Here is a 15,443-nt window from a genome sequence, read left to right as displayed (position 1 = left end):
TATTTACTTAATATTATTAACAATCATATAATACATAAGCTACATATACACAATAATTCAATTTATTTATTCATTTCATTAAAACCATTGGCAACTACAATTGCTTTAAGGGCACAATTCCCAATAGAGGTGCTTGGGGGACACCACCTTCAAGCCTCGCGCGATCCGTATTGGCGGGCCTGGGCGGAACACCCCGGGCTCCACGGGCGCTAGTGGCTTGGCAGTGTCCTTGGGCTCCTCGGCCTTCACCTACGCCAGTTTGGCTCGGGACCTGGTTGTATTTGAGGTTCTAACGAGCCTTCTTTGATTTGGGAACAGAGTTATCGTCAACCTTACCTTTGCCACGGTCTTGTGGCATAGGTGGGGTTCCATCTCTAGTTGGGTGTACGGGAGGCACGCCACCTGGCGGATCTGGCGCCATCCCAACCGGGTGCTCGAGAGGCACAGCAGTTGGAGCGACAGGTGGCATTCCAGCTGGGGGCACAAGGGATACACCAACTGCCCGCCCAGATGGTACTTCACCATGGGGGTCCACTCGCAGCCCTCTTGGCGCTAACTATCTCTTGCAAGGCGGCGATGTTACCCTCTTGGGTATCGATCTTCTACTGTTGAGCGGCCACCTGGTCACAGAGCGTCACCACTTCTGGTGTCTCCTCCGCGTCCATGGAGTGAAGATATTCTTCCTCATAGTATTCATCGTCGCGCCCGTCATCCATGACATCGTCCATGCTGTTGTACTCGACATTTTTGTCATAGTCCTCCACCGTGTCAGGGTGGTCTTGCAGCTACATGTGACTGGTTTCTCCTCCCTTAGTTGCGACATGAGGAGTAGTATCGTCTAATGCATTACTTCGAGTGGTCACCATGACTGTTTTTCAAGATTCCTTCAAGCTCTCAATGAAATCACCAAAATATTGACTGTCTTTTTCACTGTCAACTTAATCTGAGAGACTAAAGAAAAAATAAGGAAAAAATAAAGGGTTTTACATGGTTCAAGCTATAAAAGAGCCCTGGTAAGAGCATGTGGTTCAAGTCTCTATTATTTAGTGAGCTTGAAGCTTGTAGTAGCAAGCTTCAATGGTGATTCCTAGGCAGCTTATATATTGCACTGAGTACAGAGTTTCTCTCTCTAAAAAATCGAACCATTTACAAGGAGATACCCCAACCCTATTTATAGAGGCTGGAGTCATTAATGTTAATCATCTCTCATTAATATTAGGGTATTAATGTTTAGTTAATACATAAAGGGTTGTGTTAAAATAAAGACTATGGCACACGCGAATCCTACGGGGCCCATTGCAGAAAGTCACACACCAACTTTATGGGGAGCATATCTGGGACTGTTAGGGTGCGGCGCATGTTTGCCCATGTCAGGCGGTGTTGTGGGAAATGCCGATTGTCGAGTGTACGAACACGACACCACTAATCGAGGATCACCAAAAAGTTGTCACACGATTCTCTCGAGGCCCACACCTGCATTGATTGAAACCCGTCATTAATTTCGGGCCTGAGGACTAGAGCCCTGGACTTAGAGAATGGCCGAGTGAGAGTGGGAGGCATTAGGGCATGGCCTCACCCGGAGATATCCATGCTTCGGAAATGGGCTCAGAACGTGGTCTCACTTGGAGGCATCCTCGCCCGAGAGAAGACCTCAGGGCGTTGCCACACCTGGAGACATCTCCGACTCAACCAAACTGGATCACATCGAGAAACTAGCACCCCGAGGACTTCATGGCCTATTGCTAATTTCTCCTAATTACCATGTGTCGGATGACCAAAATACGAACAACAAAAGTAAAATAATAATAATAAAATATAATATGTTAAATAAATAAGGATGGGTTCAATTTGACAAATAGTATAAAAGAGACAAATAAAGGTTGCGTTTGGTAAAATTTTTGTTTTTAAATTTTTTAAACTCAAAAATAAAAATATATTTTTGTTTTATATTTTTTAATTTTTATAAAATAAAAATGCGTTTGGTAACTATTTTTGTTTTCTGTTTTTTAAAAATAAAAATAAAAATGTGTTTGGTAACTTTTATTTTTATTTTTTGTTTAAAAAATAAAAAATAAAAAACATGTTTGGTAAACATTTTTTTTGGAATGTTTATTTTTTATTTTCATTTTCTAAACTAAAAAATAAAAATATTTTTTGTGACCACTATTTATTATTTTAAAATAAAAAATAAGAAAATTATAGTAAAAAAAGATCATATTAATAATATCCAAATAATCTTAAATTTCAAAATTTAATATTTATCCAAAAATATCTTACTGACTCTGTGACTCGAGATCACAAGGATATCTATGAACTAACACAATAGAATACTCGATTAATTAAGTGACTTTAATTAAGATAATAATAAGTTCTAATTAAACCAAAATAAAGCTCTCGTGACTATTGATTTGGATATTCAACAAATATTCAATACAAAGCAAGTATATCCTCTCATACACTTGAAATTGTTGACCTATCTAAGAGGCCCAAAAACTCTTCCAAATTAACTTGTTGGCCTTTTATTTTTATGGCATTTTCTTTGTCCTTAATTTTAAACTCTTGTAGACCCTTTATTCCATAGATCAAAAAAGGACTAGTAAGCCTTGTGCTGTTCATAGAAACAAGTTCATGGAATGCTTTGCTACTAATATTATTATCATTTACTTCTTCCAAAATAGTTCATATACAACTGAGCCTATAAAAAAACCAGGGCAAATGACTATGAAGCCTATTGTTTAAGCCGTTGCATAATGGTACATACAAACTCTCTAACTGAGAAGAAAAAAAAATCCAAAGCTGATTAGTAGTTTGGCTTCTCTAACATCATCTTGGTGCCATTGTTCAATTGGCCATGGCCATTTTCACCTTCTTTAACAACACTTACGGAAGTGAGTTGGCAAGGTTCGACCTCTTCCAACATATGAACTACCGTTCTCATGGAGAGCCTTAGAGTTGGAACCTGTGATGTACAATGCACTGCAATTTTCAGCACTTTAAGGGCATCTTCTTTTTGAGCCTCTGATATGCTTGAGTCCACCAAATCAGTCACACTCTCTTGGCTCTTGAATTTTTTATAAACCCAATGAACTATGTCCTTGTTCTCTCCAAACTCTGGCTCCACTGGCCTCTTTCCTATGACCAACTCCATTAACACCACTCCAAAGCTATAAACATCTCTCTTCTCGTTGATTTTGTAGGTGTATGCATACTCTGAAAAACACCAAAACAAAAACAAACTTACCAATGACATAACATAACATACTTCTACACTTGTATATATAAAACAATTGGTAAAAATAGACTGCAAAATAATTTATTTTCCCCAATTCAATAAAAAAAAGTTAATTATTACCTAGAGCAATGTAGCCAAGTGTCCCAACAATGACATGAGTCCAATCCCCACTGGTTTGAACAATCTTAGCCAATCCAAAATCAACAATCCTAGGCTTCCAAGTCTGGTCCAACAAAAGGTTACTGCTCTTAACATCTCTATGAATAACTGGCCTCTGACAGCCATGGTGGAGATACTCAAAGGAATAATGGACAACTCAAGGAAGCATTACCCTGTTATGAAAAAATTATGGAGAAGTTGTCATTCAAGGTAACGGGGTTTATACAAAGTTGGGTTCAAAGTTCCATAATTAAATCTACATCCACCTTAAACAACTTCATGAAGTGTATAATAAATATAGAACAAAGCTAGTAGTACATGCAGATTCAAAGCAACATATTCTACATTTTATTGAAGAGACTGCTTGGTTTAAATTGGTCTTTTTCAGAAAAATTATGCAGCATATTCTACATTTTATTGAAGAGTAAAAGATTTCAAAACAGAGAAAATTTTAAAACTTCAACAATAAATGCTGAGTAATACTGAGTATAACTTAACCATATAAAGGCATTACGACCTAAAAAATGTCAACTACACTTCCAAAGTAATACTAAGTATATTAATCTCATATCTAGCCTTCTCTCTATATGCAGACCACTCAAACTAAATATAAATCATCATCTTGCATTGATCTACACCATTAAACAAGTTAAACCAAACATTAGCTCAGTCACGAATAAATAGAAATGAAAACCCCAATTTAAAAATTAGTATTATAGTGAAAAAGAAAGATGCTAACAAAGACCATGAACCAACCACAAAAAAATATTTTGAAAACATATTTTACAGATTTTCATAATCATATACAGGCATGGGAATCGAATAGTACCTATTCAGATCCGAGTTCCTCGACGACAACAGCCAAAACCTCAGAGTTGAGGCCCAAATCACAAAGAGCAATGAGCAAAGAGAGGGTATGGCGATCAAGCCCTTTGTCAATTATATTAGACAAGAGAGAAAATTGAGGAAAATTACAAACCCTAATCCCAAACAAAGTCAGAAAAAGAGAGTGAGAAGAAGAAGAAATCATATGAGGGAAATACATGAAAGAGATGGTGTACTTGGAGAGAGCTATGAGAAGACATTGAAGCTTGAGAAAGCTCTTTGTGCACGAGGTTGAGGGCAGAAATAAAAATTGGTTTAAATTTTTTTTAAAAGTATGAATATGGTGTTTTCAAAATTTGTTAAATTTTAAATAAAATTTAAAAAAATTAAAAATAATATTAACTTAAGGAACATATTTTTCGGTCTTGTTATCAAAAATTTTATTATTTAATAAGAAAACTATTTAAAAAATTGTTACCGAACAGGACTAAGTAAGACAAAAAATATATTTTTATTTGACATGGATATATTTTCTTTAAACTCTCCATTTTTTGTAACAATTAGAATCGGATTATACTTTCGATACAATTCGATGTCATGGTCGACTTGAAGTCGCTAGTAAATTTGATGCAAGTGATATTAGTTTGTAAGAGTCCTGTTCAAAAACACTTTCAAAAATAAAAAAATGGCTGGACCAGAGAAATTCCAAGTAATAAAAAGAAGAACTAACTCATTCTGAATCTATATTAATAAAATCATCAATATCGTTGACCAATACAACTCTTATGGCTAGCCCAATTCCAGAATTAGAAAAGAAAATAAATAATAATAAGAAATTGAATGGTGGGAGTAGGGAGCAGTGTTTTCTAAACTGAGCCGACTGACACGTGTCGATAGCGCAATTATTTTGACTCAGCGGAGCCACCGGAGAGAGAAAAAATTTCGTCCTCTACAATATTGACGAAACTTCTTAACTTCAAAAATCAAAATCAAAAACAAATTTTGCATTTTCATTTCACATTCATCTTCATTTCATTTCGCAGGCTCCTTCCCTCCCTCGTTTTCTTCCATTTCCCTCTTTTTTTCCTCACATTTACGTAAATACAATTTTAATTTAATTTCCGCTATTTCTGTTTGTTTCATTCTTCTTCCTTTTGATTTTTCTTTTTCTGTTTGGTTCAAGAGGGGAAAAAAAAGAAAAAGAAAGAGAACAAGGAATGATCAAGGGGTTGAAAGCATACCGAACTCCTAACCGATTTGTCTCGCGCTTCGATGCGAAACTTTAACCTGGTAACGATTTCTCGCAGATCATTAGTCTTTTGGCCGGGTTCGATCGGTTGTCGGTGTTGAGCACCGAAGTTGGAGGTGAATCGATCTGTGGAATCGGTAAGTCTCGACGATTTTGTGAAATCTGACGGTCTAAAAAACAAGGATGCCGTCTCACGCGGATCTGGACCGCCAGATCGAACATCTGATGGAGTGTAAGCCGTTGCCGGAGGCTGAGGTGAAGACGCTCTGCGATCAGGCGAGGGCGATTCTGGTGGAGGAGTGGAACGTTCAGCCGGTAAAGTGTCCGGTAACGGTGTGCGGTGATATTCATGGTCAGTTCTACGATCTCATCGAGCTATTTCGGATAGGCGGGAATGCACCTGATACCAATTACCTTTTTATGGGAGATTATGTAGGTTAGTCTTTTTAATTTCCCACTTTTCATATTAGTTATTGATTTGTTCAGTTTGATCATCTAACTTTTCCTTTTATTTTGTTTTATTTGAGGAGGCGCTTTTTGATTCGACGCAAATGATTTGAATCTGTGTTTGGGTCGTGAGATTTTTTTTCCCTTATTTGTGATGAATTTGTGTTTATTGATTGATGAAGTGAGCTTTGTATTTTTTTTTTCTTCTTCCGATTTTGGCATGTTGGTTGAATTGAAAAATATGCACGCGCCATTTTTTTTTATTGAATTTGGAGCCCGGAATATTATAATTTTTCTGTTCACTTAATCTTAGGGAGCAGTATATTTGATATATTATTAGAATTGGAGTTGTTGGAAAATGAAGATGAACGAAAATGATCGGTTGTAACTTGTCATTGAGCTGTTTTATTTTTCGGATTGATTATGTCTAGAAAGACTTAAAGAAAAGTTGGGAAAAAAATTGGACTTGTAATTATAAAGAAAATTCTAAAAAGAAGAATTTTTATGAAGTTAGGAAACTATTTTCTTTTTCTCGCACTTTCTTACGCTAATTATTTTTTTTCTTCAAAATCCATGATCTAAACACAGCCCAAGGTCTGGGTGAGAAATATATCATATATATTTTTTTGTTGATAAAACAGATCACATAATACAAGTTGCATCCATTAATGATAGTTTTTCTCAACTTAATTCTGCAAACTTGCAGACCGCGGGTACTATTCAGTGGAGACTGTCACACTTCTGGTGGCATTAAAAGTCCGGTACAGAGATAGAATTACAATCCTCAGAGGAAACCATGAGAGTCGGCAAATTACTCAAGTGTAAGAATTTTATGTCTTTCTTAATCATTTCTCATAGCTTGATAACCATATTATTTGGGGTGAGAAGTGGATGGAGAAAATGTGTTTCAGTTTTCTTTTCATGAAATTGGTTTGTTGCTAGATAGACTCTTTAGTTTCCATGGATATTGATGCAACTAATAGTTGATCTCAGTTAACCCATTCCCATCATTCTATAGCCTCATTGATGGTGCATAAATATTGAAAGATTGAAATGATGCACTATAACTTAACTGGTTTTCTTCGGTTTGCTCAAATTTTGTACATTGTTTTTGCCCCTTCCGCTCAGGTATGGTTTTTATGATGAATGCTTGCGGAAATATGGAAACGCAAATGTCTGGAAGTATTTTACCGATTTATTTGATTACCTACCCCTTACAGCTCTCATCGAGAGTCAGGTTTGAACTTGTGATATTTTAGTTAGTTTATTCATGACCGTACAATTTGACATTTCCTAACAAGATCCATCTCTTATGCACGTATCATAGATTTTCTGCTTGCATGGAGGGCTTTCACCATCTTTAGATACATTGGATAACATTCGAGCTTTGGATCGAATACAGGAGGTATTAATGCTTGTCTCACATATTCAATGATTGTGAATGCTAAATTATTTGTCCTGCTGTTCCTTTTTGTTATGTTGATTTACACCTAGCTTTATCGTTTTTTGTCTGACATGTATGTCGTGGCTCGAGCAGGTTCCACATGAAGGACCAATGTGTGATCTCTTGTGGTCTGATCCAGATGATCGCTGCGGGTGGGGAATATCTCCTCGTGGTGCTGGTTACACATTTGGACAGGATATAGCTGCTCAATTTAACCATACCAATGGACTTTCTCTGATTTCAAGGGCTCACCAGCTTGTGATGGAAGGATACAATTGGTGCCAGGTTTGTTAACCAAATAGAAGAAAATGGAGTTCGTTTTCCATCTTATCCATTATTAAACATTGAGCCTTGTCAATATGTATGTATTATAAACTTTCAATGTAACATTTTTTAGGAGAAGAATGTTGTGACGGTATTTAGTGCTCCAAACTATTGTTACCGTTGTGGGAATATGGCTGCCATACTTGAGATTGGGGAGAATATGGACCAGAACTTCCTTCAATTTGACCCAGCACCTCGGCAAATTGAGCCAGACAACACTCGCAAGACCCCGGACTATTTTTTGTAATTTTCACATACCTTATCTGCCAACTGTTTGTAATCCTTGTTTTCTGCTGTATTACTACTGAAGATGTGTCTTTAAAAGAGGAGTTACCGATGTTTAAGTTGAGGGTTTTACCGTCAACACCATTCTTTGTTTGGAGTTTTTGTCCCCACTGCTGCATTGTTGATTTGCCCAAGAAACTCTTAGGAGAATTCACAGTAGCCACCAAATAGATTGTTTTTTGTATATTTTTTTCGAGAGAGGAGGTGGCAATAACATGGTGTATCTTGCTCTATAATTTTGCGATTCCAATGTAGAAAAGCAGATCCGTGAAAACCGTTAGTTTCAATTTGACTTGCTGAAGTGGCGGTCTACTTCGCAGCAAATTCTGGTACGTTTCACTGATGTAAATTGTTTTGGGAAGGAAGGACTAATATGAAAGTCTTGCTGTTCTCTAAAGAAATGTTTGTTTGCTTTTTTTTCTTTCCCTTTCTTTAGTTGTTTAAAAGTGCCAAAGACTAGGCTCTTAGTGTTTGTCGATGGAGAATGGAAAGTGGAGTTAGGTAGGTATTGGTTGTTTTTGTACATAATTGAATTTGGACATGCTTGGTTTGTCTGATCTGACTGTTGGGAGTTATACAGATATTTTCGAAGCAACGGATGGTAGGCTTTATCCAATATGTTATTTCATTATTGTGAAAATTACATATTATATGGGAATTTTAATAGATTGTGCAAAAATATGGTGTTTTTTTTAAGAAAAGTTAATCTATGGTTTTTTTTGTTTTAATTTCACTTTTATGGGTTTAGTTTCTTATATTTTTGTATAAAAGTTTGTTTATGCTATATTTTTACTCTTAGTCAAGTTTTATGAATTTTGAAGTGTATGTTTGTAATTTGATTATTTTTTTTAGCTTATTTGATTATTTTTTTTATATTAATTTTATATAACTATTTTTATATTAAATTTTTTCATTTGCAATTTTTTTTTTTAATATGAATTGTGTTTATTATTTTTTTTACGTTTTTTTTTAAAACCTGGGTAAGGTAACCAGTTACTTATTTAACTTTTTAAAGTTATGTAAAAAAAATCCTACAGCTAGTTTAAATAACATTTATCTAGAGGAGTAACCAGTTACTTGTTTGTGTTTTTTTACATTTATGTAAAAAATAATCTTAGAGGCTAAATAACATGTATTAGGAGGGGTAACCAGTTACAGTGCGATCAGTAACTTACTGTCATAAGAGGGGTAACCAGTTATCATAAGAGGTTGACGAGTCACTCATATTAGAAATGAAAAAAAAAATCACATTTGAAGGAAAAAAAAGAAGAAGAGTAAGTATGATTTAGTAACCTAGGTAACCAGTTACTATATAGAACCCAGAAATACACACACATCAGAATGTGAAGGTAACCAGTTACTTCAAATCTCAAGACAGAAAAAAAAAACCAGATCTGATCACGAACCAAACTCCTCCCTCACCTCCGACCACCACCAGAAACCCCCATCCCCTACGCACAAAACCCCGTCGCAAACCCAGCCATCCCCGTTGTTTTGCACAGATCCGAGCACCACAAATCGCACACAGCCCAAGTGCCACCCTTCTTCCTCGCCTCTGACCACCACTAGAACATCCCTCACCTCAGCCTATCCTCGTCGTTTTGGATTTGGGGGCTCGCGAATGGAAACGCGCAGAGATGCGCGAATTGAGTTTGTGTTCGTCGATGGTGCGGCTGGGGTGTTCTTGGCTGAGTTTCATGGAGGTGCGCGCCTAAGTTGGTGAAGGTGGCTGGGTTTCACGGAGGTGCACCTGGGGTGTTCTTGGCAGGTGGTAAGGGGATGATCGGAGATGATGGTGGAGATGGTGAGGCAGCCGAGTAGAGGAATGGCTGGGTTTCATGGAGGTGTGGCTGGGGTGTTCTTGGTAGGTAGTGAGGGTGGGTGGCCGGAGATGATGGTGGAGATGGTGAGGCAGCCGAGTGGAGGAGTTTTGGCTATGGTGGAGAAGGTGAGGCGGCTAGGGCAAAATGAAAGAGAAGATGAACTTGGCTGAAGGAGTTTTGGCTATGTTAATTACTATAGTACCCCTCCTTTTTTCTTATTTGTTTTGATTAATTTTGATTTCCAATATGGGATTAGTTTTCCCATAAACTAAGTTTTCTTAATTAAATTTTCCCATACAAATTAAAGAAAGTTGAACTCCCATATTTTTGCACATTGATGGCTAAAAAGCCATATTTTTGAAAAATCCCCATTTTTGGGAAATCCACAAAAATACTTAAAAGATTTTTAAAAAATACTGAATATGTAAAAATAATAAAACTACTGAGGGGCACAGATTTTTTTTTTAATAAATAAAGTTTACAAATTTGTAATTAAAGTTTATAAGTTTGTAATGGTATGTCATAATTTTGTGAACAAATAATAATACTGTTATAAATTATTATTGGTATTTTTGTAAAATTTTATATTTTTTAATTTTTTTTAAATGACAGAGCATGTATAATTTTTTTTTTATATTTTTCAATTAAAATATATCAAATATGAGTCTGGTAGCATTTGTCCTAGTAATTTTAGGACCATGAATGAGCTATGGAAATGGCAAAATCCTTTTTCTCTCAGTTTCACTTAAGAGGGTTGTTAGTACGATAGGTTCTTAAATTTTACATGTTTTGGCAAGTTTCTAGTTTTATTTTTGATAAATTGGCTCTAAAGTGATTTTCAAGTTCTTAAACTTTCTATTTGTTGTTAGTAGTGACTCTACATTGTTAAATGGTCAAAGAAAGCCAAAAATTCTATTCGTACACAATAAAAAAAAAATTGAGAATCAATTTAGAAAAACATATAAATTTTAGGATCAGTCGTCTGAATATATATTTTTAATATAAATATTTATTTAAAATATACCATCATAGTATCATGTTTGTTCTAAACCAACTTAATTTTTTATTATTTAATTAGTACCATGTTGTTTGTCTAGTATTCTATTATTTTAATTAATACTATTGTAATACTTCACATGAAATCAATTCAAGATTCTAATTTTCTATCAAAATTACTTTAATTTATTTGATTAGATTTATTTTTATGATTAGAATATATTTATAAAAACAAAATATACTAATAGGATACTATATATATATATAAATATTTGTTCTAATGGAACTTTTCAATTGAAAATTCAACGTGATATTATTTTGTTTATATTATAACAGAGCTAAATATATATATATATATATATTTAGTATCATGTTGTTTAATTAATATCATTTTATTGATATTTTTTTTCTATAAATCCAAAAATAATTTTAAATATTAGAGTTCTTTTGTCATAATAAAAAAAAATATTTACCAAAATTAATATAAAAGTACAATTTTAAATGAGAAATTTGATAAATGATGCATTAATTGAGATCCTATAACAAAATTATTCTAGTCACTCTACACATCTCATATCGGTCCTATTGTTTCCCTTAGTTCCCAAAATATCCCTCACAATCTCTCCGTGTTCTCTCGGTCTCTCCCTATTTTCTCTCTCACTCTCTTGGCCCCGAAGGAAAAAAAATCCTCAAACCCAATTTAATCGGTGAGAACCCAAGAAAATCTGAGAAACATTGTCTTCCATGACCACAACCAAGCATCTGTGGCTCGGATAACGTCAGAGTTGACGATCAGAGAAGGCAAAGGAGAAGAATGTCAAGCAAACAGACCAAGCTTTGAGGAAACAACCCCAAAGAAGGCGAAGGTGAGGGATTTCCTTTTTAATCTGTAATATATGTATGTGCCTAGTTTTTTTGTTGATTTTTGCTCATAGGATAGATCAGGACTGGGAAATAACGGGTCCGATTGGTATAGTATCTGAATCCCATTTTATCATCTTAAAAACTTGAAAACAGTGGGACCTATAAGAATAATTGATTGGTAAGATAATTTTGAAAATAAAATTCAAATTAATATTCTAATTTTGTGTTCTAAAATAAAAAACAAGAAAACCACGTTTTCTTTGATTCTAAATCATTATATCCTAAAATCCTACAAATCGATCACTTTTTTTTTATATATATTTTTAGATTCCCTACCAATCACATATTCAGTTTTTTAAAACTCAAAAACAATTTTTAGATATTGAACCAATCACATTTTCAAAATATGTTTCCAGACTATAAATTCAGATTTTTATTTTAGAAACACACTTTTTGAAAATGAAGTTTTCCAATCGCGAACCAATTAGACCCAATGAAATCTGGGTTTCTTATCAAGTTTTTCTACCCACCTCAATAGAAATCGACATGCCTCGATGCTTTGTCACTCGATAGGCCTTGATGGGCCTCGATAGAAATCGATAGGCTTATTAGGTGTAGAATCCGACTGGGGGTTGACAGACCTCGACAAGTCACGATGCAGCTCGATTGTACATAAATGTAAAGGTTACCTCGACAGGCCTCAATGGGCCTCGACAAGCCTCGATATAAGGTTCACCAATTGGGAATTTGTAGGATAGGCCTCGATAGACCTCGATAGGTCTCGATATGCTTATTTAGGTGTAGAATTTGAATGTGCCTCGATAGATCTCAATGGGGATCGATTGTACATAAATTTAGAGGTTACCTCGACAGGCCTCGATGGACCTCAATAGGCCTCGATGATTGCTTTATTTATCTATACCTCGATATGTCTCAACAAACCTCGATGTGACTCGATAAAAATAGTTTTGCTTTTAACATGTATTGCCTCGATGGGGCTCGATGGTTACCAGTTTGCTTAAAAATGTTATTAACATTTTTTTTTGTTTCAGATGCCTTACCTTATTGTGTCATTGGAGAAGCACTTTCCTGCTCGTGTTACTTATAGGGGTAGTGCTTACTTGGATACCCTTATAGAGTAGTTTCAGAGGCATGGGCTGATTGAGCCGGAAAATGCATGCCCATTGGAATAGTTCTTTAATGCGAAGGCCTTTAGTTTTTATGGGGTTCTACTGCACCAGTTGATGTTGCATAAGGTGGAAAGCAAGAAGCTTGAAGAGGGTCAGTTCTACGTGGGAAGCAATTTATGTAGATTCGGTATTGTGGAGTTTTCCCTAGTTACTGGCCTGAATTTTAGCAAGTTGCCGTCTATACATGAGTTGAAAGAACATCTTACCACTGATCAGATCATCTAGGAATATTTTAATGGTGAGGCGAAGGTTAGTTTCGGTCAGTTGGAAGTTGCTCTAAAGGCCTTGACAAACCCAGAAGATGCATTTAAGTTGGGTTTATGCTACTTGATAGAGGGGGTGTTGTATGCCCCTGAGAAGACAACCAGCATGTGGGGTGATTCACTAAAGTTGGTTGTGGATCTTGATTACTTTTTCAAGTATCCATGGGGAAGTTTTCCTTTAAGAAGTTAATTAGAAGAGTTTAGAAAGACATAAAGAAGCAATTGAAACACTACGAGGACAAGAAGAAAGAGGGTTCAGGAATACAACAGAAGGAGTCCAAGTACAGTTTCTAGGGCTATGCCCTCACACTTCAGTATTGGGCTTTTGAGGCCATGCCAGATATTGGGAGGAAATTTGATGAAAAGAGTGGGAACCAAATTCCCAGGATGCTCAGTAGGTCTACCAAGACCGATAGTTTTCCTTCCATAGCTCAGTTGGTTCCGTTGTTCGGCAAGACTCGAGTAAGTTCAACTTTATCTTCTTAAATGTGACAAATTAATTTATTGACGGTTTACTTTAGTAAAGTATTTTTGACATATGTTATTTGTCAATGCAGTTGATGGCATTTTCCATGTTGAAGCCACGTCCTGGTGAGGTAGACTACTACAATAGCCTCCCATACGTTGATGGTCAGTTATTCCTTGAGTTGGGATCAATTGTAGGGGAGGTTGAGACTGTAGTGGAGGAAGTAGAGCCTGAGAAGGAGGCAGAGAAGCTGGTGGAGGTTGCAAATGCAACTTTTGTTTTTTACGAGGATGTCCCGAGGATTGAGGAGGGCACTACACAGGCCGCTGCACATTCCTCTAGTTAGGCTTCCCAACTTGATTATGAGCAGTTGATGCAGAGGATCCAAAGGATTGAGGAGGGCCATGGGACTTTACTTAAGAATCAGACTACGATCATGGATCAGTTGGCACAGTTGATTTCAATGGTCTCTGATCGATCCAAGAAACCAAGTCGACCCACCCACCCACACTCAAATACATAGTTAGATGTTATGCCTCATGATTACAAGCCCGATGATCCACCTTCCACTCCACAGGCCCAGATATCTGTTGTTGCTAGTGATGCCGATAGTCCTAGCGTACGAGTGTTACAGCCTGAGGAGGCAGTTGGCCTTGAATTTATTGGGAAGAAATGCAAGCCTAAGCGTTATGATGACTTCACCGACCCGACGAAGAGGCCGAAGATCAGATAAACATGCACTAGTTATGGACCCTTTGAGGAAGTGTGACCAGCAGCAAGAGAAGAGTTTCCATAAGTGGCTGATCAGGAAGATTGACAACAAGAGGGATCAATTTGTCCATACTTGGACACACGACGTGGCATGGTTCTTGCAGTTGCACACCATTCGAACTTGGCTCTGAGATTCGGTATGTAAATTACAATTATGTTTTATATTCAATCCTTAAACATATTGATGGTATTGATGAAATTACATGTTTTTTCATCATATTGATGCCGCTCTGCACATGCTACGCCGTCGACGCCACTTTTATCACGCCGCATTTCGGTAGGATGCTACTATCATGAACACCACCTTCCCCCAGCTGTGCCTAGGTCATTGGAATCATTTCAAGGAGATCAGGGAGAAGTATACATGGGATGAGGACTTGCTTAAATTGTTGAAGGGTGACCCAGATCAATACATCGTATTCTGGGCAGTTGTTGATGAAGTATATTTTTCCTTGCACATCCCACAAGCACAACATTGGGTCACCATTGAAGTGTCCATTCCATTGTGGCGCATTAACATATATGATTCCAACCATACCTTGCTTAGTCAGTCTCTGTTAACGGAAGTCATTAAGCCTTGGTGTTTATTGAAGCCTTCATTGTTGTACATGTCTGGCTTGTTTGACGACCATGAGGAGCTCCAATTGCAACCTGGCCAGAAACCAAAGCCATTCCAGTACTGTTGTCTTAGCCCTAAGGAGGTGCCTCAGACTAAGACAAGGTATTCCCCTATTTAATTAGTAGTTGATAATTTTTTTTTTTACTTAAAGTGCATAGTGTTGTTATAGCAAAGCTTTAATATTTAAAAGGTTGTCGAACCCACAAGGATTGATTATTAAATTTTACTAAGTACCACACTTTTTAGTCTCTTGTTTTAATTATATAAAACAAAATTTAGAATGCTTTAAGAAAAAAAGAATAATCAATAACATAAAAGTAAACAAGACGGTTAAACGATTTCTGTAACGTCCCAAATTACCTAATAAGGCTTAGGGCCTTGATTAGGGGGCCAGGATGGAAAATTATGGTAAATTATGTGATTTAATTATGAAATATGTGCTTATGTGATATATGTGTATCATTATATGATTATGTGAGTTATATT

The 15,443-nt window shown here is 36.3% G+C and overlaps 3 protein-coding genes across 3 annotated transcripts; 2 read left to right on the top strand and 1 right to left on the bottom strand.

Annotated features, from left to right (window-relative positions):
• Nucleotides 1–2,715: 2,715 nt before the first annotated feature.
• LOC133825055 (receptor-like protein kinase 7) lies at nt 2,716–3,672 on the bottom strand. Its single transcript, XM_062258051.1, has 3 exons — nt 3,652–3,672; nt 3,353–3,506; nt 2,716–3,210 (listed from the first exon to the last, which is right to left on the bottom strand). The coding sequence occupies exons 1-3, from the start codon at nt 3,670–3,672 to the stop codon at nt 2,801–2,803; spliced, it is 585 nt and encodes a 194-aa protein (XP_062114035.1). The 3' UTR covers nt 2,716–2,800.
• Nucleotides 3,673–5,216: 1,544 nt separating this feature from the next.
• LOC133823153 (serine/threonine-protein phosphatase PP2A catalytic subunit) lies at nt 5,217–8,560 on the top strand. The gene is made up of 6 exons (XM_062255757.1): nt 5,217–5,901; nt 6,619–6,733; nt 7,041–7,149; nt 7,240–7,317; nt 7,450–7,641; nt 7,754–8,560. Exons 1-6 carry the CDS (start codon nt 5,649–5,651, stop codon nt 7,925–7,927), a joined length of 921 nt encoding a protein of 306 aa, XP_062111741.1. The 5' UTR covers nt 5,217–5,648; the 3' UTR covers nt 7,928–8,560.
• A 4,154-nt stretch (nt 8,561–12,714) lies between these two features.
• Nucleotides 12,715–15,153, top strand: LOC133821352 (uncharacterized). The gene is made up of 2 exons (XM_062253698.1): nt 12,715–13,563; nt 13,659–15,153. The coding sequence occupies exons 1-2, from the start codon at nt 13,435–13,437 to the stop codon at nt 13,911–13,913; spliced, it is 384 nt and encodes a 127-aa protein (XP_062109682.1). The 5' UTR covers nt 12,715–13,434; the 3' UTR covers nt 13,914–15,153.
• The last annotated feature ends 290 nt before the right edge of the window (nt 15,154–15,443 follow it).

This window comes from Humulus lupulus, chromosome 3, assembly GCF_963169125.1.
Source record: "Humulus lupulus chromosome 3, drHumLupu1.1, whole genome shotgun sequence".
Classification (NCBI taxonomy): domain Eukaryota; kingdom Viridiplantae; phylum Streptophyta; class Magnoliopsida; order Rosales; family Cannabaceae; genus Humulus; species Humulus lupulus.
The sequence above is the reverse complement of the archived record's forward strand: the minus strand, read 5'-3'. Positions and strand labels throughout refer to the sequence as shown.

Coding starts and splice junctions, on each gene's coding strand:
- LOC133825055 (XM_062258051.1), bottom strand. CDS start 3,672: ATGAAGTTGTTTAAGGTGGAT. Junction 3,507..3,651: donor TGAAGTTGTTTAAGGTGGAT/GTAGATTTAATT, acceptor CATGGCTGTCAG/AGGCCAGTTATTCATAGAGA. Junction 3,211..3,352: donor ACTTGGCTACATTGCTCTAG/GTAATAATTAAC, acceptor GGTGTTTTTCAG/AGTATGCATACACCTACAAA.
- LOC133823153 (XM_062255757.1), top strand. CDS start 5,649: ATGCCGTCTCACGCGGATCTGGACCGCCAGATCGAACATCTGATGGAG. Junction 7,150..7,239: donor CAGCTCTCATCGAGAGTCAG/GTTTGAACTTGT, acceptor CACGTATCATAG/ATTTTCTGCTTGCATGGAGG. Junction 7,318..7,449: donor CTTTGGATCGAATACAGGAG/GTATTAATGCTT, acceptor TGGCTCGAGCAG/GTTCCACATGAAGGACCAAT.
- LOC133821352 (XM_062253698.1), top strand. CDS start 13,435: ATGCCAGATATTGGGAGGAAATTTGATGAAAAGAGTGGGAACCAAATT. Junction 13,564..13,658: donor CGTTGTTCGGCAAGACTCGA/GTAAGTTCAACT, acceptor TTGTCAATGCAG/TTGATGGCATTTTCCATGTT.